The sequence below is a fragment of the Conger conger genome, chromosome 9 (assembly GCF_963514075.1).
Source record: "Conger conger chromosome 9, fConCon1.1, whole genome shotgun sequence".
NCBI lineage: Eukaryota > Metazoa > Chordata > Actinopteri > Anguilliformes > Congridae > Conger > Conger conger.
The window spans coordinates 45,035,205-45,057,433 of record NC_083768.1 but is presented as its reverse complement, the minus strand read 5'-3'; the positions used below and the strand labels follow the sequence as shown (position 1 = coordinate 45,057,433).

Genomic DNA, 22,229 nt, shown 5'->3' with positions numbered 1-22,229 from the left:
AGATATTCATAAGGCAACGGTTGGGTACCTCTAGCTGTACTCATGTTTAAACTATCTGGGTCAATAATCCCAAGGACAGAGAAGAGATCCTCACCATGAAACACCTGCCTAAGGAGGATACACCCCTAAATACACTAAATACAGAGATAATGATATTGTAGAGGGCACAATCAAAAAAAGACATAGAAGAAGGCTTTCATCTTTTAATCAATCTTAATATTTGAAATTATATAAATATCAATGGTTTACCTCCACATGTTCAATTCGTCCAATTGCCAGGTTCTCACTAGGTCTTGCGGCGTGGAACATAATGCAGCCACCAAACTGATCGCTTCCTAGCTCCTCACCAAACCTGCCTTGGAAGCAAGTCTGGGTGGCAAACTCCCCTAGAAGGGAAAAATTAAATCATTCCCCTATACCCATTATTTGTATGCATACATGTTTTGAAATGTGAAAACAAATTGACTTGACAAATTGACAGCATGCAACAGCACGGTATAAAGAGCAAATTTGTTATTGAAGGAATATTTTACTTTGGCAGAATATTAGTAATTCCATGGAGTCAATTACTAATTCCATAACAAGTGAGTGAATTGCAGAGAACCTGGAGGAACGGTGATGCCATTAACAGCCGATGTTGCAAGTTTTCACACTATGCTCATACAATGGGGTAGGCTACACAAAATGGCTATACCAAAGGGATGTATCCCCACAATACTATCAAGTATGGAGGCAGGAGGGGACTCCATGAGCTGAAGCTGTCTCCCTTCTGGCTGTACCTGTGTTGAACCCCTCTGGGCAAGCCTTAATCCTGTCATTCCACTCAATGTTGTTTGAGCCACGGACAACAACATTCCTGGTGAGGAGGCCAACCTCCGCCCTCCCTTCAAACACCGTCCCGTCAGGCAGTGTGACAGACACCCCCAGATGGGTGTACGTCAGGGGCTCCATCAAGGTCAGGGTCCTTCCATCGGCCGATACCGAGGCGATTCTCCTCACCTCATTTTCTCTTTGGCTGTGCCTGCGAGACACGTGGATTCAAAACACGGAATGAATCGACACTTCAGCATTACACAGTGTGTCAATTCAGGAAATGCACTGAATCTCAATTAAAGATTTAATATTAGGAGGTCTTTGTAATGTTTTCTCTAAATTCTAAGTCTAACTCCATTGTTTTCAACTGTGATAGATCCATAAATGTGAATAAAAGAAATGTAATTACGTCAGATAAGATGTGTACCCCACTGATTCGTATGGTATGGTAGTGGGTCATATATGCATTTCTAATGATGTCCACAAAAGAAGGTTTGTGATTAAATAAATTGTTGTGAAATAAGTTAGAGCAGTGTGGGTAACCAGGGGGGAATTGTACTTGTGCAGTGCCTATCTAAAAGACTGAGGGATAAAGCGTTAAAGTTTTTGAATGAGGGAAAAAGTGCTACGGAAAGGGGTCATCATTGGGGTTCCGTGGTCGGTAGACGAGGATTGTTTTATAGAGGTGGAGGGAGTTGCGGCCAGGCAGATGAAAATGTATAGGGAGGGTGTTTAAGAAGAACATGGGTGACTATTACTCAAGGTTGGTGGGGATTTACCAGAAAGGGTTTATTTAGACTATGTTAGTTACAGGGTGAGGGCATATTAAGTGGTCCACTAAGGTACTAATGTTGTCAGGACTATGGATATGTGGCTGCTGTTTTCTGAGAAGGGGTGCACAGGTATTGGTGTGGGAAAGAAAGAGGTTCAGAGGAAGACAGCAAGCTGGCTACAGCAAAGACAGTTTGTTATCACTGTGGGGGAAATCACGAAACGGCAGCAATGCAGCCTGAAAGAAGGAAGAGGGAAAGTGAGGTGGAAAACATACGAGCGCAGAGGAAAATAACATGCTGAAGCAACGAAGAGAGTGAGGGAAGAAACGGGAAATGTGAGGAAATATAGCATGTGTACAGCGGATTATATTGGCTTGTTATACAATTGGCAGCATTAGAATGTTCAGTTAAGACATTCTGATTGTATATTCGTGATCTTACACTTTAATTAATTCTAAAAAATAAAGAACATGTATACAGTATCATAAGTATTTTTCCCTTATGCTGCTGCAGTAAATTTAAAGATATCCTAAAGGTCTACCTGTTACCGGTGGATGCGATGACAATCTCATCCCCAACTTTCCATGTGACAGGCAGCTTTAAGGTCACTGTGGTGGATCCGGCAGAGGCCGTTGCAGCCAAGTGTGTCCAAGGAACTGGAACAGGTATACCTGGGGGAGCACGGTAGTTTTAGACACGTTCACTTTGGCTTGTCTCAAAAGAGCATGTCAGAGCTTTTCCCCTGTTGTCAGGACTGACATTTTGTTCTCATGTAGGAAAGTAAGAAACACAAGGCTATGCATTCATCTTTTGTGATGCTTTTCCAGGCTTTTACTGCAGCCTCTTTCAGTTGTTTGTTTGCGGGAGGGGGGGTTCCTTTCAGTCTCCTCTTAAGGAGGTGAAATGCATTCTCAATTGGGTTAAAGTCTGGTGATTGACTTGGCCAGTCTGAAGGTACCTTCTCTCCCTAATGAAGTCCTTTGTTGTATTGGCAGTTGGGCATATTTTTGTAGACTCCTGAATTTATCCTGCTGCTACCATTAGCGGCCATGCTACCATGGCGGCCTGTAGCGTAGTGGTTAACGTGAATGACTGGGACACGCAAGGTCAGTGGTTCGATCCCCGTTGTAGCCACAATAGACACAGCCGTTGGGCCCTTGAGAAAGGCCCTTAACCCTGCATTGCTCCAGGGAGGATTGTCTCCTGCTTAGTCTAATCAACTGTACATCGCTCTGGATAAGAGCGGTCTGCCAAATTCCAATAATGTAATGTAATGTAACCATGAGTTACATCATCAATAAATACTATTGAGCCCACTCCAGAAGTAGCCATGCAAGCCCAAGCCATGACACTTCCTCGACCTGAGCTTACATGTTTTCGATCATGAGCAGATCCCTTCTTTCTTGGCTTTTCCATCACTTTGGTAGATTAATCTCGGTCTCATCCATAAAACTTTGTTCCAGAACCTTTGTGGCTCATTTCTGTACTTCTTTGCAAATTGTAATCTCGCCTTCTGATCCTTACTACTGATGAGTGGTTTGCATCTGGTGGTATAGCCTCTATATAGCCTCTATATATGTCTTCTTCGAAAGGTTGATTGAGATGCCTTCACCCCTGCCCTGTGGAGATTGTTTGTGATGTCACTGAATGATGTTTTTCTTCACAGCCCTCACAATGTTTCTGTCATCAACTGCTGTTGTTTACCTACCAGTCACATGCTCCAGCACTTTTGCTCACCTAAAAATTGGGTTAACAAATCTAGTCAAAAATACCAGGAAAAAAAGCTGAAATGCGGATCTGTCGTACATCTTTTGACCTCAAACACTTCAAATTGTCTTCAGTGTATAACAAAAACAAAGGAATGGACCTTGCTTTTACAATACTTTTGGAGGACTGTATGTGGATCATGTGGATGTGGAGATAGGAAAACAACCGTTGATCTCAGATGTTTTTATGGATCCCTATAATCCCTATAGTCACCAACTCTCCAGATGCAGATGGCTTGCTGAGACGAAAGATGTATTACAGCTGTCCTACATCAACTAGTAGTTGACTCTAGCCGCTCCAAGGATATGAGGTTTCCAGGACTGGCAAGCATGCGGACCAAAACAGATACTCTATTGCAAGTTATCTACTGCCTAGGAGGCTGCCCATCCACAGAATATGTGACACAATCGCGGATAGCGCATGATGTATATTATTTTAAGCTTAAACACTGCATATTAAAAACTTATTTCCAGCGGAGGGTACCATGCAGGTCCAGCGTGCCCTCTCTGATGGCCAGGGTCTTTGTGCCGTAGATAGGGAGCTCTTGAGACCGTAGGTGCCCGTGGAGCGTAATGATGGCTTTGTGCTGGAAGGGTTCAGCCTCCGTGCCAACCTGCACAGGAAACCAGGAGAGTGGAATCAGAATGCGAGGCGACAGAATTATGAACACCAATTTTGGAAAGCAGTGACTTATCTATTCACGGTACCTGAAGAACACCGCCATCTGCAATTAGAATGTTCTCTGCCTGCAGTTCAATATCTGCCTCATCGAACACCAGAGTCCCACCTGTACATACAACAAAAAAATCATTCATGAGAAATATCAGCCTCTTCTTTATACTTGGGGGTTTTACAGTGATACATACTGATACAGCAGATACAATGTACCTTGAATGAGAAGCATCTTCAGCACTGGTGTACTGGTATCCAGCAAGATTGTCTGATTCTTAGTGATGACGGCGAACATTCCCGCTTCGGGGGGTGACAGGCCACCCCAGGTGTACTTGGAGGACCAAACATCAATGTAGAAGAAATCAGCATTGTCCTAAAGAAGAGAGTGCACAGCACAACTGAGTCAATGATATATTAACTGAAATACTTTATTAATACAATAAATATTAACTGAAATGCACAAAGTGAATAGTGAAACATAATCTTAATACTAAGTCTGACATTAAATTATATCAGGGCCCAAGGTGTCAGATATTAGTCCTTAAGAGGACTGCAGTGTATGCTGGAGTTTCTGGTATTCTTTCAACAGCCATTTTAAGCCTTTCAAACAAGGTGTGTGGACTCATTGGCCTGGCAGTGATTTCAATGAGTCACAAGTGCTGAAAAGCACAAAAGACAGCAGACACTGGAGTTTGGAGTCTTGACACCCCTGGGCTACACCAGTCTTCTCTGGGTGTGGTGAAGTTTGTACACTGACCGTGTTTGCGAAGCCTCTGTCGTCAATGTTGACCTGAACTTTGGTTTCCTGGGATCTGGGCTGAGAGTTGGTAATGCAGACAATGTGGGTGTCGTTGGCAGAGACCACGTCACAGACAGAGCCTGCTATTGTCACCATGATTGCACTGTTGTTTGAGCTGTAGGAACAAAACATTATTCAGCATTAATTACTGTAGACTCCGAGGTTTACACTCATCAGCATCGCAAGACAAGCTTTGTGAATTCACCCATTCAGCAGCATGGAAATAATTGCTCTAAAAACATCCCTGCAAGGCATCTTCCATATACAGTTACCTGCTTTGCAAGTTTCTGGAAGGACTTGTAACCTGATAAAAATTCAATGCAATGCAATGTGTTTGTATTGCATTGATTACCTGTGAGGAGCACAGCCCATAGCATCCCTCCCCATTGTGTGGGGCGTACTGTGTGGCTTAGCATGGGCAGATTGGGAGGTACCTGAAATTAGAGCCTGTAATTGTGAGCCTGGTGCCTCCGGCTGTTCCCCCTCTGCGGGGCGACACTTCCGCAATGACGGGCGTCAGGAGAGATTTGTAAGTGAAGGCGCTGGACAGAGACTCCGAAGTGTTTGCTTGCAGAACTTCCACTGGGCAGACCAGCTGCTCATCAGTGCCTGGTGCAGACAGAAGCACATTCGCTCTTCAGCATGAAGAACCCAACAGTGAGGAGAAGACCTAACCGTTGGGTCACTTGTTGGACCCAAGTAGCCCAGCAGATGTTTTCTGTGATCTTTATCCAAGAAATAAACACTGATCGTTATTTACTAAATTTGATTATCAAGAACTGATGCCAGCCATAGTTCAGTGGAACATTCTGAATTCATCCATCTCGTATTGCTCACACCGAATGGCTTACTAGCCTAAAGGATCTTTAATGTCACAGTCAGAATACAGTCCTGGAGGGCTGCAGTGTTTGCTCAATTTTGGTGTGTTTCAGCAGAAGTGATTTGATAAAGTAGTTTATTGGCTAAAGACTCCACACATCTTGTTCTCATGTCCATAACTGGCTGCTGTTTGAAACGGACTCTAAATACATGCAGACACTGTGTTTCACTGCATTTCAGGACATGTAGTTGAATGTCTGTGAATGTACGAGACGTAGGAGTCATGCCTCCCACAGGAGTGGGTATGCACAATTGTCCCTTACCATTGTTAGGTGGAACCTCACAGTACAGAAGAGTGGACATGGACATGTTTCTCTGGACTGGGCATTCTTTCCCACAGACCAGCACCTGTGAAGAGCGAGGGTCGAACCCGGAGCCGTGCACACGCAGAACCAAGCCTCCACCATAGCCTCCTGCACACGTAAAATGCAGAAATGAGATGCACAGGACGGATACTGTATACCAATCGAGCACACCACTCCGTCATTCAGATTCCCATCCCACTTATGCTTCAGTGGGTGAGGGTGTGTTCTTCGTACCTTGGTTCGGCATGACGTTCGTGAGGGCCCACTGGTATTCAAAGGAAACCTGTGAATCTGCGTAGCCTTTGATGGCGTGGCGGAGCATGACCGGGAACGTGCCCCCCGGGCGCTCCCCTGCCGCACACTGTATCTCTGTGTCAGTGACAGACGAAACATCGCACTGTGTGCCACCTATCTTCACGGAGACGTGCTGGAGATCGGTGCCAAATCCCGACCCGGAAATAGTGATAACTGTTCCACTGGATCCTGTAATATCCAGAAGAATATTCAAACACAGAGATGATTATTTACACTATACAGCAGCCATCTTATTCTGTCTATCAAAGGGATGAGTAAAGTGGCATAGAAACCAGACCTGGGTCAAATACATAATGGTGTTGGATTTAAATACTGTACTGAGCTGGTCTGCTGTATTGAACTGTAAACCCCACCTTCTGGTCCTCCTAGTTGGCTCAATTGTACCAGGCAAGATCAATTTAGCACAGAAAAGTATTTGAATCCAAAACAATTTGACTCAGTATTTGAATCCAAATGTATCTGACCCAGGTCTAATAGGAACTTATGTGAGTACTGGGCCTATTTGATAAAGCTTCTTAGAGTAGGATCTAGGATCAGGTTATCACTGTTTCTGCCCCAAACTTATCCATCATGAGCTAAAATGGAAAACTGATCTTAGATCAGCACCTATACTCCATTATGCTTCAGGAAGAGCTGAGACTCTCACCTGCTCCTGGGTTTACCGCTGTGATCATCGGCGTCTCTGATAGGGAGAAGGTGAATTTTAGCGGGGGGTACTCCACGGAGAGGACGCTGATCTGCACCTGCACGCTACCCACAGGGTGAGCTTCCGTCACGCAGGAGACCTCATCCGGCATCACCCGCTCCAGCCGGCAGGGGGAGCCGTCGACAGTCACGGAGGTGTTCTCGGGCACAAAGCCGTTTCCCGTGATGAGCAGGGGCGTCCCGCCGCTGGTGCTCCCGGCGCTCGGGGTGAGGGAGGCCTGGGCAGGGCTCTGCAGGGTGGCAGACCCTGACGCCAGGCCTTTACTGCTGATGACCACCTTCAGGGCGTAGTCACCGACGGGCATCGCACCCACGGCGAGGGTGATGCTGCTATCCGTCACGGCCGTGGCCTCCAGCTTCACGTCCCCTGCGAAGACCTCCACATCATCCAGACTGCTCCCGAACCCGGAGCCAGAGACGGTCACCGTGGTGGAGCTGCCACTAACGATGCCAGGGGAGACGCCCGTGACCTGGGGGTTGAGGCTGGGGGAGTACTGGAAGGCGCAGGTTGAGCGACAGGCAGCCGCGATTCCTCCCACGTTGACCATCACCACCCCAGGGCGTGCTGAGGCGGGGGAGGTCTCACAGGTAATAGAGGTGTAGTTCACCAACTGGACGCGGCAGGGCATTCCGGCTACGGTCACTGCTGTCTGTGGGTCTTCTGAAAACCCGGAGCCTTGGATAGTGAGCCTAGTGTATCCCTCAGTACCGCCAGCATTGGGACTCAAGGAGTCTATGACAGGCAGAACCACAAAGCGCCGATCAATCTCATTGGGCGCAACGTTGATGGCCGTGCCGATGTCTTTGACTTGAACAGAGACAGGATGACGGACGCCCACTTCCAAGCCACTGGCCAATGAGAGACGACAGCTTATCTGGGCCACGGTGCTGTTGATCACATGACAAGGACTCCCCCCAACTGTAACCTGTTTAAAACAGAATGGGATTTCATCACAACGCAAAACATTGCTGAAAAAACCTACTGAGGGGAGGACTATCCAAAGGGAAGCGTATCAAAATGTAAAAGTAAACAAGTAAATAAAATACAATTTATAGCATTTTCACGTTCATATAATCTACTGTCTATCAAAGATGGAGCCAATTTCATTGATGATTCATAATTTTTTCTCAGCACATAATATTCAACAGTCTCTATGACTGTGCGAGCGCCTCACCTCATTGGCACAGCTGGCATTGCTGAAGCCCATGCCCTCAATGTGGATGATGTCATGGGTGGTGCCGCTCCCCGGCAAGATGCGGTGGACCTTGGGGGAGAAGCAGTCCAAGAAGCTCACATTGAACCCGTCAGACAGAGAAGACCCCAAGTCCTGGTAGCAGTCAGGTACTGGAGAGGCGCACTCCATCACTGCCCTGCTATTGCGATGTGGTGCACCTATATTTAACATTTAAACACAACCGCAAAAGACATAGAGATTTAAACCCAATGGCAACAACAGCTGCATTTCTAAATTGGCAAAGCAGAGTGATTGATAAACAAATGGCTGGATTTAACAATCAAAAAGCTGGAGATTAAATCGCACCTAAACAACAGCACAACAGAAAAAAAATAAAAGCTTTTTATGGAAACGTCACAGTAGAAGAAAATGTACCTGGCTTGTATTCTGCCTCGATTCCTCCAACAGTGATGATCAACTTGTCATAGCGGTCTTCCAGAGGTTGCACTTTCACTACTCCTTGCAGGAATTTCTGTTTGTTGTCATCCACATACCCACTGCTGTAGTAGTGGTCTCCCAGAGTTGTGAACCGATAGCTAAAGAACCCTGTTACCAAATGACAAACACAGTAAAGTACAGTTAATAACATTTCACACAGTTTTACATTCAATGTTTATTCAATGCGTGTGATTATTGGAAGATGTTGTTATGGCCACTCTATTTAACTGTAATCTGATATAATAAACCTTTCTCTGCCCTTCAAGGGCGTTATTTTCAGTTGAACATTGGGGGACACACATCTAGGCAGAACAAAGCACCCTGAGATATTTTGATGAAACGTGTTCGGCCAATACAATGCGTATGTTAGCGTATTATTTATTTCCCAACTCGATCACTGGACTGAGGGGAAGCCTGTATCTAAGGTGCATGACTGGTACCCAGAAAGTTGGTGGTTCAAGTTCAGGTGTAGCCACGATAAGATAATAATTATGATCTTTACCAACTAAGTAGGAACTATTGTTACAGTCAAAACTTACTAGCTGGCTAAATTACAATCTTACAATACAATTCACATGTTATCGCCTTGATTTTCACTGTACCCAATTTCAATCAACGAATCCCCAAATCTTTAACTTCTTACTTGACTGATGTGGCATCATGGCAAATATGTTAAGGTCACTGTATACTGGTCACTGTATACTGTCTGATTGTACTGTACTTGCCATGTATTAAAATGATTTCTTAAAAAGTACTTTACATTACATATGTGGTGTAACCTTATATATAATGCTTATATTTCAAGTAAACATTTAATATACAGCACACAGAAAAACCATTAGTGTGTAAAATAAACTCTGATAGAGCACATTTAATCCAAATTAAACTCTGATCATACTGTATACAAACAACTGGGCTAAGTTAGCATTGAACATCTAGCTGTGTTAAAGAGAGTTCACAGTGGTGGGAGGTGTAGGAGGTCTTTGCTGTACCAGATTCAGTCTTAATGTCTCCACTGTTGAAGGACACTCCATCGTAGGTGGTGTTGCTGGGATTAGCGACACTGAAGACCCTATACCCCAGTGGGACGAAGAGGGGGGCCTGCCAATGCCATTGCACCATGTCCCCCAAAGACACCGTCAGGGACGAAGGACTCCACGCGTAACCCTCCCCGTAACCTGAAACCATGGGTGGGGTCAGAGTCCTTGGGTGGAAAGCCCTGGAACATCTCATTGTGTTCACTGTGAGTGCAGTTTGTACACAAATCTAATCTAACAGTAACAACTAAGTCACTAATCCATACTTTCAGAGAGATAATCATCAGGTTCCTGCAGCTTCCTCATGCCAAGCTCTCTAAGCACCTCAAGGCTAATGGTAAGAGCAAACAAATAACTTTTGAAGGTGTGAAATTATTACCCACCATTGTTGAGAATATAAGATTGAGATTATAAAGATTAAGAACATAAGAACACTTAACAATGCGAAAAGGCCAACATGTTCCTGTCGGGTTATCTTTTTTGTTCTTCTGCTTCTCGCTCTGCGAGTCTGATTGGCATGGCTCCAGAGGCCTTAAGTTAAACGTACTTGGATGGGAACCCAGGTTTGTCACCGTGTGGGTCCTCTCCTCAGGCTGTGTGGTGCACTCCAACTGGTGGTCTGACGCAGAGGTCACAACACACAGGGTACCGCCTGAGAAACACATAGGATGAGTCACACAATACTTAGACCGAGAGAGAAGGTGACATTTGACGAGACACTGCAAATATCAAAATCAATCAAGAAAAGTCAATCTCGATAAGTATATTTATATTGCTTTTTTGCTAAATCGGACAAAATACAGAGTCAGTCTGACTCATTTTAAGATTTGCCAGTGGGGTGAGAAAATGTCACTTGTCAACCAAACAGTAACTAAAAACAAGCTAATATTTTCTACTTGAGCGAAAAAAATTATTACAAGACTTAAGACAGTTGTTAAGATTTGAGGTCTGGGATGTGAGGGTTGTCCAGTTTTCTGCCTTGCCCTTACCTATGGAGACTGTGTTGTCAGAAATGTTGGAACTGAACCCCGAGCCAGTGATCGTTATCATTGCTCCCCCATAGAGGGAGCCCCACTTTGGATAGATGTCCGTAACCTCCAGGACATACTTTATGGTAGCATTCATGCCATTGCTGAGCAAAATGCAAAAGGAGAGTCACACAACCATAAAGAGTGAACAAGACAAATTGAACAATGTGCTTCAAGTACAGGCTAATGTCATGAGTATTTAATAGCTGCTTTTATTAATTGCATATAAGAGTACGTTATACACTCAGTGATCACTTTATTAGGTAGACCTGTACACCAGCGTGTTAATGCAAATATTTAATCAGCCAATCATGTGACAGCAACTAAATGCATAAAAGTATGCACATCCTCAAGAGGTTCAGCTGTTCTTCAAACCAAACATCAGAATGGGGAAGAAATGTGATTTAAGTGACTTTGACCATGGAATGAAGGTTTGAGTAGCTCAGCTGATCTCCTGGGATTTCCACGGACAACAGTCTCTGGAGTTTTCAGAGAGTGGTGTGAAAAACAAAAACATCCAGTGAGCAGCAGTACTGTGCACAGAAACACATTGTTAATCAGAGAGGTCTGAGGAAAAGGGCCAGACTGGTCGAAGCTGACACATAACCACACATTACAACAGCAGTATGCAGAAGAGCATCTCTGAACACACAACGCATCATAACTGTGGATAGGTTACAGCAGTAGAAGTCTAAAACAGAAGTTTAAAAAATACCTAATAAACTGCTCACTGAGTGTATAGTGACTTGCCAATACTTGGCCACTGCCAATCCATGTGGATGTGCATGTTTGAATGAGTCTATGTCTTTTAAATTAATGTTATTGTACTGTATTGTATTTTATTGTATTGTACTCTGTTGTATTATTATGTATAACACTGGTAGATGTCTTACTTGGTTGTGGCATATCCCCAGTTTCCAGCTTGTACATGCACATTGTACAGGCCTGGGGGAAGCTGCGGCAGCCGGCAGGTGATGCTGCTGGGAGACCACTGTTGGATCGTGCAATCTCTCTCACCAATTAAGACTGAGCTGGCAGGGGTTTGACTCTGAAAGTTCGTCCCCTGAATGGTGAGATCTGCGTGTCCTAAGGGGGCCGAAGATAAAAGATCCACTCATTCCATTGTGCATCACCTTGAGGTTTTGAGATGCGTGACATACACCAAATTAGCAGTACTGTACATGAAAACCTTTGTTATATTTCACAATAGCCATGGAAACCCTGTCTTTCAGCATAGCGGGATGTCACTCGAGAGACAGCTGATTTGAAAATGGAACCAGATTGTCTGCGCATACAATAGTGTGTTGATTAGGTAAAAAAGACAAAACCTGTTTGTCCGCATTGCATCTGCACGGCATGACACAAACAATGAGACTTTAATGTCAATGGCTTTCATGGCAACTTCTGAAAGCCCATAGACGTTGAACAAAGAAGGGGATGCGATCAAGTGGATTTAAAACCACAACACGACACTTCTCATGGTACTCTTCCCATCCTCGGGGACACGGGAAGACTACTGACGTGCGAATTTTGAGCGTTCCGCTCAGTTGACAGTGGAGAGTTAATCGGCAGCTGACAATGAGTATGCATTTTCATTGTGTCTTTTCTGGCGGAACCTGGTATTTAAAAGGCAGACATTTGTAAGATTTCCTAATAACCCCCTTATGACATGTAATGTACGTATTTCTACAGAGAAGAATCTGCACTCACCCAACACGTTTGTCCTCAGCGGACTCATGGTTGTTATGACAGGTGTCAGCTTTACATCGTACATGAAGGGGTCACTCGCCAACACACTCATCTCCCCCATTTCTACAGTCACCGCAAGAGACCCTGCTGTTCCCTGGAAATCATTAAGAGGAGAAAATATTAAAAACAATAGTCTAGTGGTTAAGGTACATGACTGGGACCCAGAAGGTTGGTGGTAGCCAACGGTGTAGGCACAGTAAGATCTGAACAGCTTATTGGGCCCTTGAGCAAGGCTGTTAACCCCACATTGCTCCAGGGGGGATTGTCTCTTGCTTTGTCTAATGAACTGCAGTGATGGTCAGTGCTGAGCTTGTTCATCAGAGATGACACTGCAGTCATGGTGCCGGTTTAGGACAGGGCGCTCACCGGGGGTGTCCTGCACTGGAGTAGATCCCAATCCGCTGAGACGATAGGGCACCTCTGTGCCCCGATCAGGACCACGGTGTGAGAGCTGAAGCCGTACCCTGTCACCGTCAGGAGAGTGCCTCCTTTTATGCCAACAGGTGAAGAAACAGTTAGACCAAGGGTTTTGGCCCTAGACGGGCTATCACAGACGATTCAAGACAGACAACCATACATGCTTCCTTGATCCAACAAGATAACAGAAAGAAAATACTCCAATGTTTCCTGCCCCTACATTTTTAGTGTACTTCTACACAGAAACTTTTCAACTCCTAGGGATCTCATTACAGGGACCTTTCACCAAAATGTCAAAAATCTGTTTCCGTATATAGTTTCCAACAGTTTGAAAAAACAAAACTGAAAAAAAACAACAACATAGGATCATTATAGAGCAGTGTGTGGACTGCTTGTCACCACAGTGGGCTAGAGTATGTTTCCCTGGGAGACAATGAATCACGTGTACAAGTACCTGCAATACTCCCTGAAGATGGCGAGATGGAGACTACTCCTAGTTGGTTGGTGAAGTTAAGCCCTGTCTCCCCACGGTACTGGGCGTGGCCCAGCCCAGCAAAGCTGACGGAGACAGGGTAGGTGCCAGCACTTGCATTGCCAACCTGACAGGTCAGCGAGGAGTCTGGAAAAACAATCAGCCCATGAGCTGCAACCCACCAGGCCTGGGTTCAGACAGCTGAAATATAATCTTACACAGAGATGCAAGACTTTCACATCTCTTCACAACTAAATAAGTGTGGCAGGTTAATTTTGTGATTAGTAAGCTTGTCAAATGGTGTTTGAGAACAAATCCAGGCCTGAGGTTTTAAAATATTCAGCTGCCAACCAGTTCTTGTATCTGCCAAGTCTCGCACTACTTTAATCCTCATTCAGCAGATCTTGGTTTTACTTGACAATAATTAATTAAATACGTTGTAAAAAAAGTTTTACAAATGGAAAATGAACATTCACAAGTAACTACTGGCTTCACAGCTTAACTTACCGCTGATCTGTAGAACAGAGCATTCAACGTCTCCAATTAAAACTGTGGCATTTTCCCCAGAGAAATCTGATCCTGTGATGGTCACGACCGTACCCAGAGTGTGCGATCCTGAAAGACACCAGAAACCAACAAAGATTGGATGCAAGTCTGTGCACTTCTGTTCCATACAGAACAGCTGAGTAGCTGTACGAGTCTGTGACTGACCTAGTGTGGGGTTGATTCCTGTGACTGTGGGGGTTCTGGCTGCGCTCCACTCAAATCCACAGTCACCAGAGCATTTAGAGGGGATTCCATTGATCAGGACCTGCACCTGGAAACGGGTCACAAACAAGCTTACATCGGTATCACATTGTAACCAAGACTTTCTGAACCAGCTACAAAAACACATGGACATGCGTTATTGAGAAATATGATGTAATGTGTTAAATTCTTTCCGCACACGATGCTGTCTCTAAGTTAAAAAAATAGGTTTTGGTTCTCTTTCATGCACGTGTACTTAATCACCAATCAGATCATCTAATCTCCTGCGATTCATTCAACATCACACAATGTTCCATCACACCACAGCATTCCAGTGCATGCATCAGGTATGGCATGATGGCCTGCTACATATTCAGCCTGAAGTGGTGGACTGTTTGAAGCTGGATAGCTCAGCAGGATTGTTCAGTACACCGTGTTCACACCTTATGGATGTAAAAAGATCAACAGCAAACAGTCCAGTCAAACAGTCAACAGCAAACAGTCCACGCAGTGCTACAGAGGTATCTGTGAGAGGTGAGGTTTCTCTACATACCTGAGGTCTGCTTTCAGGCACACGAAGGAAATCCCCCAAAATTTTGCTTTTGAACATGCCTCCCCGTTTAGAAACACTGACCCTCACTCTAGGGTTTACTCCCATGACAGAAGAGCTGTTGATCTGATTTAGGAGGAATAAAACAACAGTTAGGCGCCATTGCAACTTACAATGTTTAAACATTCATTCTGAAAATCTGTAATTTATTTAATGCTTAAGAGCAGGGCTGCCCAACCCTGATCCTGGAGATCTACCATCCTGTAGGTTTTTATTTCAAATATAATTTGGCACACGTTTTGACTACTAGCTCAGCAAGATCTCTAACTGTTGAATGAGGTGTGCTTTTGTTAGGGTGAAAACCTGCAGGACGGTATATATCCAGAAAGTGGGTTGGACAGCCCTGCTTCAGATGTCTACCACATTTGACTTTAGCGCTAACGACTCAACCAATGAACTTGCTGTTAATTTTAATACATGCAAAGTTTAGGTATCTTCTCACAGACAGTTTACAGTTCAGCAAAGCAATATTTGCATCTACCAAAGCTAGTGGCAAGTTTATACTGATTGAGCCATTATGTTTACAGTGAAAAACGGTTAGCATCTTAAGCATGGTATGAGAAAAAGACTTCAATGACTAGCCATTGCTAGGTCAGCCACCATTGGCCATAGTCAATGTAGGATTTCTGATAAGGTGCTGAGATACTACCTGGATGAGGGGCTGAGCCCCAGGACTGGTGAGAAACTGCAACCTCCAGCTGTACCCTGTGCAGGCTCCGTACCGGATCACCTGGAGCTGCCCCACCTCTGGGATCCCCTCCAAGGCAAACTGGAGGTCCGCTGCACTGATGTTCGCTGCCAGGCCTGACAAGGTTACACAGCACACACACACTGTCAGCTAACAGGGTTACACAGCGCGCACACACACACACACACACACACACACACACACACACACACACACACACTGTCAGCTAACAGGGTTACACTGCACGCACACACACACACACACACTGTCAGCTAACAGGGTTACACAGCGTGCGTGCGCACACACACACACACACACACACACCCAGGGCACTGTCAGCTGACAGGGTTGTATAGCACACACAAGGCACTGTCAGGTCTGCAACGTTGTGTCCGAATCCATGTGACAACATTTATTTCGCAGTTTCTATTCTCATCTTCCCTTTCAAAATGGGATTTATAAAACATTATAAAACATAATATTATTATAGATATTAAAAATGACATTACAAATGTAATATTAAAATGACATGGTCACAATTGTTTTTGAAAAAGCTAGCCCGACCAAGAATTCAGTTTCACGCCCATGTTATGAAGTCTTTACAGTTAATAGAATAAGGACTTGTCAGTAAAATTCATAATAAGCTTAAAAATGATATAATTTTGCTATCGTGCTGAAGTATCATTTCAAGGGGCATGTCATTTAACTGTCAACAATAAATACTGGTTGGAAAAAATTATCTGTCAAAGCATCCTAACGCCGAAAGCTAGAGCAGTCACAATTTCTGCTATTGTCCCTCACTAATTCTTCTGCACATATTTACCCTCAATGAGTTTGCCATAAATCTCAACATCAAAGGTGCCTGACATGGGGGGACTGGCTTTCCGAACTCTGGTTACCGTGACGTTTGCCCCACCCTCACTGAACAGAGCTGTGTCCTCACTGCTGTGGGAAACCTTCTGAGGGCAGAGAGAAACCTGGTGTCAACAGCCAATCTCTGGACAGAACACTGCAAACTTCAGCGACTCCATCTTTGTCATGACTCACACAGTAGAGTACAGTAGAGTAACACAAAGCAAGATTGCAGAGTACACTGGGTCACACAACAATGCATTACTGCTGTCGTGGCCCCTGACAGTTAAGATATAAACACACTCACACAAAAAAAACACAAATCTCCTGCTATTTCATTAATTAGGAAACAGTTCGAGACGTGATAACGGATTTTGATAATATTCACCTGGAGGAACCCAACAGACAGAAGAGGGAATGCATGGCCGCAGTCGAAGGGGCTGGCCGTGATCTCATAGCGGGCGCGCGAAGCATCTGCTTCCGGGACTTTCTGCACGGAGATCCTACTAACGTGAATTCCCAGGCGCGCGAGAGCTGCTGGCTTTCGAGTCTGGACAACAGCTGTATTAAAAAGAAATGGACACAAAATTATAAATATAAAGCAGTTTTGACAAATCAAAACAGAAATATGTGTTATCTTGGCAAGCGCAAAAAATAAACAAATGAAATAGTCTTTACCTGCCAATTAAGATTCACTGTCCAGATACGTTTCTAATTAATATAGGGTGTTATACTGTATAGGCTGTTGCTACGCATTACATGGCTTATGAGCTAACATAACTGTAAGGTCAGTTAATCTGCATTCAAATAAAAGTTTACTTTATGTGAGCTGCTTCTGTTCCACTATCAAGCCATCACTACAGAATTCATATTTTTCACAGAAGGTAAACAATAACATTATACGGTCCAGAATTGATCAGCTTGTGATACAATATACACTCGCTTAGGTATTTATTAGACTTTTACTTATTAAGTCTTCTGCTGTTGTAGCCTATCCACTTAGAGAGTTTAAGACGTTCAGAGATGCACTTCTGCGCACCACTGTTGTAATGTGTGGTTATTTGCGTTACTGTCACCTTCCTGTCAGCTTAGACCATTCTCGTCTGACCTCTCTCATTAACAAGGTGTTTTTGTCCGCAGAACTCCTGCTCACTGGATGTTTTTTATTTTTCGCACCATTCTCTGCAAACTCTAGAGACTGTTGTGTGTGAAAATTCAAGATCAGCAGTTTCTCAGACTCAAACCACCCTGCCTGGCACCAACAATCATTCCACGGTCAAAGTCACTCATATCACATTTTTTCCCCATTCTAATGTTTGAAGTGAACATTAACTGAAACTGACCCGTATCTGCATGATTGCATGCATTTCACTGCTGCCACACAATTGGCTGATTAGATAATCGCATGAATCGTATTCCTAATAAAGTGCTCAGTGAGTGTATAAACTGTCTAGCCTGGTTTTTGTGGTTGTGACAGGAGTAAAATACACGATTCAGCCTGCTTCTCAAATCCTTAGTAAAGTCACATTCTCAGAGTGGAGTTTAGAAGGTAAGCAGAGAGAGGTGTTTCTCATGAGACAAAACAGTGTAGAACAGTCCTGTTCTTCCAGCACAAAACCCCCCCACCTCTCATCCACCTTTTCAGTTTCTCAGTTAATATTCTGTTTTTGGCAGTCCTGTCCTTCCAGCACAAAAACACCCCACCTCTTAGCCACCCTTTCAGCTTCTCGGTTAATATTCAGTTTTTGCCAGGCACAATGAATTTGATCCCAGCAACTTCCTCTCTGTTTATCGCCTACAGAAACCTTCTCTTTGTACCAGATGAGTGATTATGTGGCATTGAATGAGGATGTGTATTCCTGCAATTCAGGATATAAGGCTGATTAATGGAATAAATGTTCCGGCTGGAACGCCTATCGGCCAACGAGCCTGCAAGCTTTAGAGATTATTTGTACTCAACTTTAACTCATGATTAAATGTGAAAATGTAGCAACAGTGGAAATTGTTTATCAACTGTTTATGAAGAAAAAACTTTTTTTGATTAGTAAAAGCTAAAGACAAACACTCACTAAATTAGGACTAGGCCTAGCTGTTTATATATTTTCATAGTTAAAAAATGTACCTTACTTAAGTGACACAAAATAGTTTGAGAAATGGCTGCTACCGATCTGCTACCGAGGTCATACACAACTCACAACAAAACATTACCATTGACATCGACTGTCGTGGGCCTTCTCCCAAGATGAACTACATCCACATAGAAATCTTGACTGGATTCTGCTCTGTACAGGTTGAGGTCAAGGAGACTGTACCCACTTCCAGGATATTTTGTCTGTAGTGGAGTCAGCAGGTCCTCACAAATGTAATTCCATCTGCAATGAAATTATTTTAAATTAGCAACTCTATTTAGGCCTGGATTCAATTAATCACTGTCTCTAACACAGGTTGGAAATACAACTATTTTTGTGGAATACAAAAACATTTGCATTTAATTGTGATGAAAACTGACACAAAGGGAAAATGTAGTCTAGTACTTGACTTATTTACCATAAAGGAGACTGATAACTGAATGAGGAAACTTACTCATGTCCCTGTTTCAAAGTCACTGGAATTCTGTAACTTTCAGTTTCCGTGCCAGCTGCACTTTCGTAAGAAAACTGAACCCCAATCTCATTCTTCAAATATCCTTTGTATGCAAAGCAGAGCTGTGAAATATAGTAGAGGATGTTATTCTTAAAATATCAACACAATTATTACTAATATACTAATATAGTCTGCAATAATGATAAATCAAATAGACCCTAGTCCTTATCTTTGTTGTATGGTTAGCACTTGAAATTGTACTCTACTTTCAGCACACTTATCCCTGGTTATGGGTATGCACTTTGTTGTACGTTGCTCTGGATAAGAGCGTCTGCCAATTGGCAGTAATGTAATACAATAATGTAATGTAATAATAACACATCAATCAGATGCTCGTGCTCAGCAGATTCGCCTCCTGAATAAACTGAAAGTGTGCACTGTACTGGGCGGGTCTGTGTATGGGTAGAGTTCCTGAGAGAGGGTGAGGGATGTGGAGAGTGAGTTCCCTCACCGTGCCGTACAGCTGGAGGGGCACCGGTCCATAGGCTTGTCCTGAGGCCTGAGCATCTGTGTGCAGGAAAATGAGCTCAGGGTTCATGAGGGACCACTGGCCACAGAACACCTCCGTATTGGAAACCCGGCTCCCTCTGTTCCTTCCCGAAACCTACGGGGACAAAGATCAATGAGAAATGCAGTACATCTGTCCTTTCATTGCCAGTCACTGGCTCTTTATTTTGCAGTGATCATTGGTTCGCCTTTTCGCATATATCTCTGGAGGCAATGCAAGCAGAACAATAATAATAATTAATTTCCATCCCTCCTGTCTAGACCCAGTCTACACACGTGTTTGCCAATAAAGGCCCTGCTGTCCAGCTTTACACTATGATTGTTCCATAAATAGATTTTAATATTACAAAGTGTGTCTACTTCGCTTACCCTAACCTCAGTAGTCGCTACAAACTATGGACTGTTTTACACTTACGAAAGGCTGGCCATCTTCGTAATCCCTGAAGAATTTCACATCCCTGTTTTCCGTGGCCACAATCTCGCTGGGGCACTCCACGCTCAACATGGCCTGAATTGCTGACTGCACCTGTTTTGGGAGATCACGATGTTCATTTCATTGCTTGGCTAACTGCCTAAAGGGCAATAGTTAATGCAACTCTTCACAATATTGTCTTTGGACAGTATCTTCTCAAAGCACCTGTGGGTGAGTTGTCCAGGTGTGCAGAACTCACCCAAGCTCTGAAAGTGGGAGAAAGGGCCTCGTACCTGTGTTTCGTCTGCATTGAAGTCGATTGGCCCGGAGTATGTGCCTCCCCATTCTAGTGTGAACGTCTCCAGGCTGGCCTTCCCCTTGGTGACTTCAGTGACTGCGATGTTCACACCCTCCCCTGCGATCTCATATTGGAGGCTCTGATAGTCACCTACAGTCAAGAGCAAAGTCCTTAGTAGTACATTAGTAGTAAAAATTCACTTTAAATGAATTAAAAACGTAATCATTACTGACTATTACCTTCCATACAAAAATGTATAAAATAATCCTACACAAAATGTTGAAGTTACTCTCATAGAGTACTCTTAAGCATAGTGTACACATGGCCCTATTGGACTAAAACCCTGTTCGAGTTCATTTGTAATGGCACTGTGCATTCATACAGTATATTGTGCTTCATGGCACATTGCACCTAATTCATTTAATATATTCATATTCATATTTATAATTCATATGTCTGTCTACATTGACCCAAAGTTGCTTTCTCATCACCATAATTATGACATTTCATGGGTTACTTTACCTCTTCTGGAGTTGAACACCACAGTGTACTCAGCTCCTTTACTGAGGTCCTCTTTGGTCACTTGGACCGTGTCTGGTTTTATTGACCAGAGGGAGTTCAGAGCTTTCTGTACGTCTGCAGCAGAGGCACTCACTGCGATCGGGCCTGTGAAACAGATGCTTTAAGCTGGGGTGTACCACCAGATTCTGGACCCAGTTTGGCCCCATTCCCAAAGAAAACATTTTACTGCATAACCAGAAATCATCATTATTCAGTGCAAAGCCAAGGATCAAACCTAAAGCTAAATGTTGAATTATTTAGTGTTTTTTATTATATAGCTAATGTATAACCATTTATGAATGTAAGAAAAATGTACATTTATTTCGCTAAATGTGAAGGGAAAAAAGGGATATTTTGCTTAAATGTGTGAGAAAATGCCCCCCGAAATTATAGTGTTTAATGTCACATTTGGCATCCTATAAATTAGAGAGATGCAAGGCCTTAAAACTTATGTGCAGCAGCATTACGAACTGGCATTTCATCTTATGAAAAAAATGTATTCTAGCTTCATGCAAGAGGGAAGCCTAAACAGGAATTTAAGGCTTTGCCTAACTGAACTGCCTTTGTAACATACAGCAGCCCTTAATGAACAGTACACTCTGTGGAAGTACCTGTGCGATGGGAGTTGTATTTAAGGCTGTAGAAGGTGAAAGCACAGCTGCCCAGGTCGAAGCAGCTGCTGCTAACTGTCACCATCTGCACCTCTTTGACTGGCTCTGCCGTAGTCCAATTCTCAAAGCTGACCACCTTGTTTCAGAGGGAATATCCAAGTTAACAGAGAGAAACGCAATAAATAAACGCCAGCAACAAATAAAATGAATCGCAGGATCTCCTTGTTTGCAACTGAACACCCCACCACCACAAGATAAAACTGTCACCCACCTGTTTTTCAGGGTATACATCATAGTTGAGCCTGATCGTCTGTATTTCATTGATACTCTCGGCAGACAGCTGTGCTGGTAAGGGGCTTTTATCTTTTAAAATGCCGACGTCTACAGAGCCGTGTCCTGCATACTCCTGCACCAAAACCTCTATGAAGTGCCTGGTCATGAAAAAATGACGTTCATTTAGTAACATATTTCTGCTAGTTTTCATTCTTCCATTTGCACTTCGTAATTAAGTTTGGATATGAGTATATGTAGCTAAGACATAAATATAATATATCCTGAACGATATATTTAATGAAAAAGGATTGTAATAATAAAATGTTTATCTTTATAACAGGTAGTACAGTTGCTTACGGTTTTCCTTTCTTCAGGTGCATCCTTGCAGACCGCTGTGCTGTGGTTTTGAAGAAGTTAGAAGTGTCATAGTTCTGGTAGGCAACCTTAACCTAAAATGGATTTGTCACCAAAAAAATGAAAACATTAGAGTATATTTTGGGTATTTTCATGCTGTTACCCATCCACTTAATGATCTGTAAACTCTAGAGACTGTTGGGTGTGGAATAAAACCCCCAGAAGATCAGCAGTTTCTGAGATATTCCAACCACCCTGTCTGATAATGC

The 22,229-nt window shown here is 43.6% G+C and overlaps 1 protein-coding gene across 2 annotated transcripts in view; it reads right to left on the bottom strand.

Annotated features, from left to right (window-relative positions):
- The window catches only part of LOC133136561 (fibrocystin-L-like), a 51,519-nt gene that overhangs the window by 20,390 nt on the left and 8,900 nt on the right, over positions 1–22,229 (bottom strand). The window contains exons 15-49 of one of the 2 annotated variants that reach the window (XM_061254175.1): positions 21,964–22,055; positions 21,605–21,764; positions 21,334–21,469; positions 20,684–20,827; positions 20,157–20,311; positions 19,867–19,977; positions 19,396–19,548; positions 18,885–19,006; positions 18,510–18,673; positions 16,690–16,862; positions 16,273–16,408; positions 15,411–15,565; positions 14,705–14,827; positions 14,116–14,221; positions 13,912–14,019; positions 13,387–13,551; positions 12,882–13,003; positions 12,477–12,609; positions 11,660–11,852; positions 10,728–10,870; positions 10,286–10,390; positions 9,694–9,879; positions 8,639–8,809; positions 8,204–8,421; positions 6,970–7,954; positions 6,243–6,491; positions 5,967–6,116; positions 5,259–5,433; positions 4,783–4,939; positions 4,242–4,398; positions 4,061–4,140; positions 3,837–3,966; positions 2,128–2,257; positions 780–1,021; positions 250–386 (exon numbers count right to left, since the gene is read on the bottom strand). In XM_061254175.1, coding sequence (XP_061110159.1) covers positions 250–386; positions 780–1,021; positions 2,128–2,257; positions 3,837–3,966; positions 4,061–4,140; positions 4,242–4,398; positions 4,783–4,939; positions 5,259–5,433; positions 5,967–6,116; positions 6,243–6,491; positions 6,970–7,954; positions 8,204–8,421; positions 8,639–8,809; positions 9,694–9,879; positions 10,286–10,390; positions 10,728–10,870; positions 11,660–11,852; positions 12,477–12,609; positions 12,882–13,003; positions 13,387–13,551; positions 13,912–14,019; positions 14,116–14,221; positions 14,705–14,827; positions 15,411–15,565; positions 16,273–16,408; positions 16,690–16,862; positions 18,510–18,673; positions 18,885–19,006; positions 19,396–19,548; positions 19,867–19,977; positions 20,157–20,311; positions 20,684–20,827; positions 21,334–21,469; positions 21,605–21,764; positions 21,964–22,055 — 6,066 coding nt within the window. The remainder of the gene's footprint in view (positions 1–249; positions 387–779; positions 1,022–2,127; positions 2,258–3,836; positions 3,967–4,060; positions 4,141–4,241; positions 4,399–4,782; positions 4,940–5,258; positions 5,434–5,966; positions 6,117–6,242; positions 6,492–6,969; positions 7,955–8,203; positions 8,422–8,638; positions 8,810–9,693; positions 9,880–10,285; positions 10,391–10,727; positions 10,871–11,659; positions 11,853–12,476; positions 12,610–12,881; positions 13,004–13,386; positions 13,552–13,911; positions 14,020–14,115; positions 14,222–14,704; positions 14,828–15,410; positions 15,566–16,272; positions 16,409–16,689; positions 16,863–18,509; positions 18,674–18,884; positions 19,007–19,395; positions 19,549–19,866; positions 19,978–20,156; positions 20,312–20,683; positions 20,828–21,333; positions 21,470–21,604; positions 21,765–21,963; positions 22,056–22,229) is intronic. The other variant, XM_061254176.1, reaches the window with a different exon arrangement.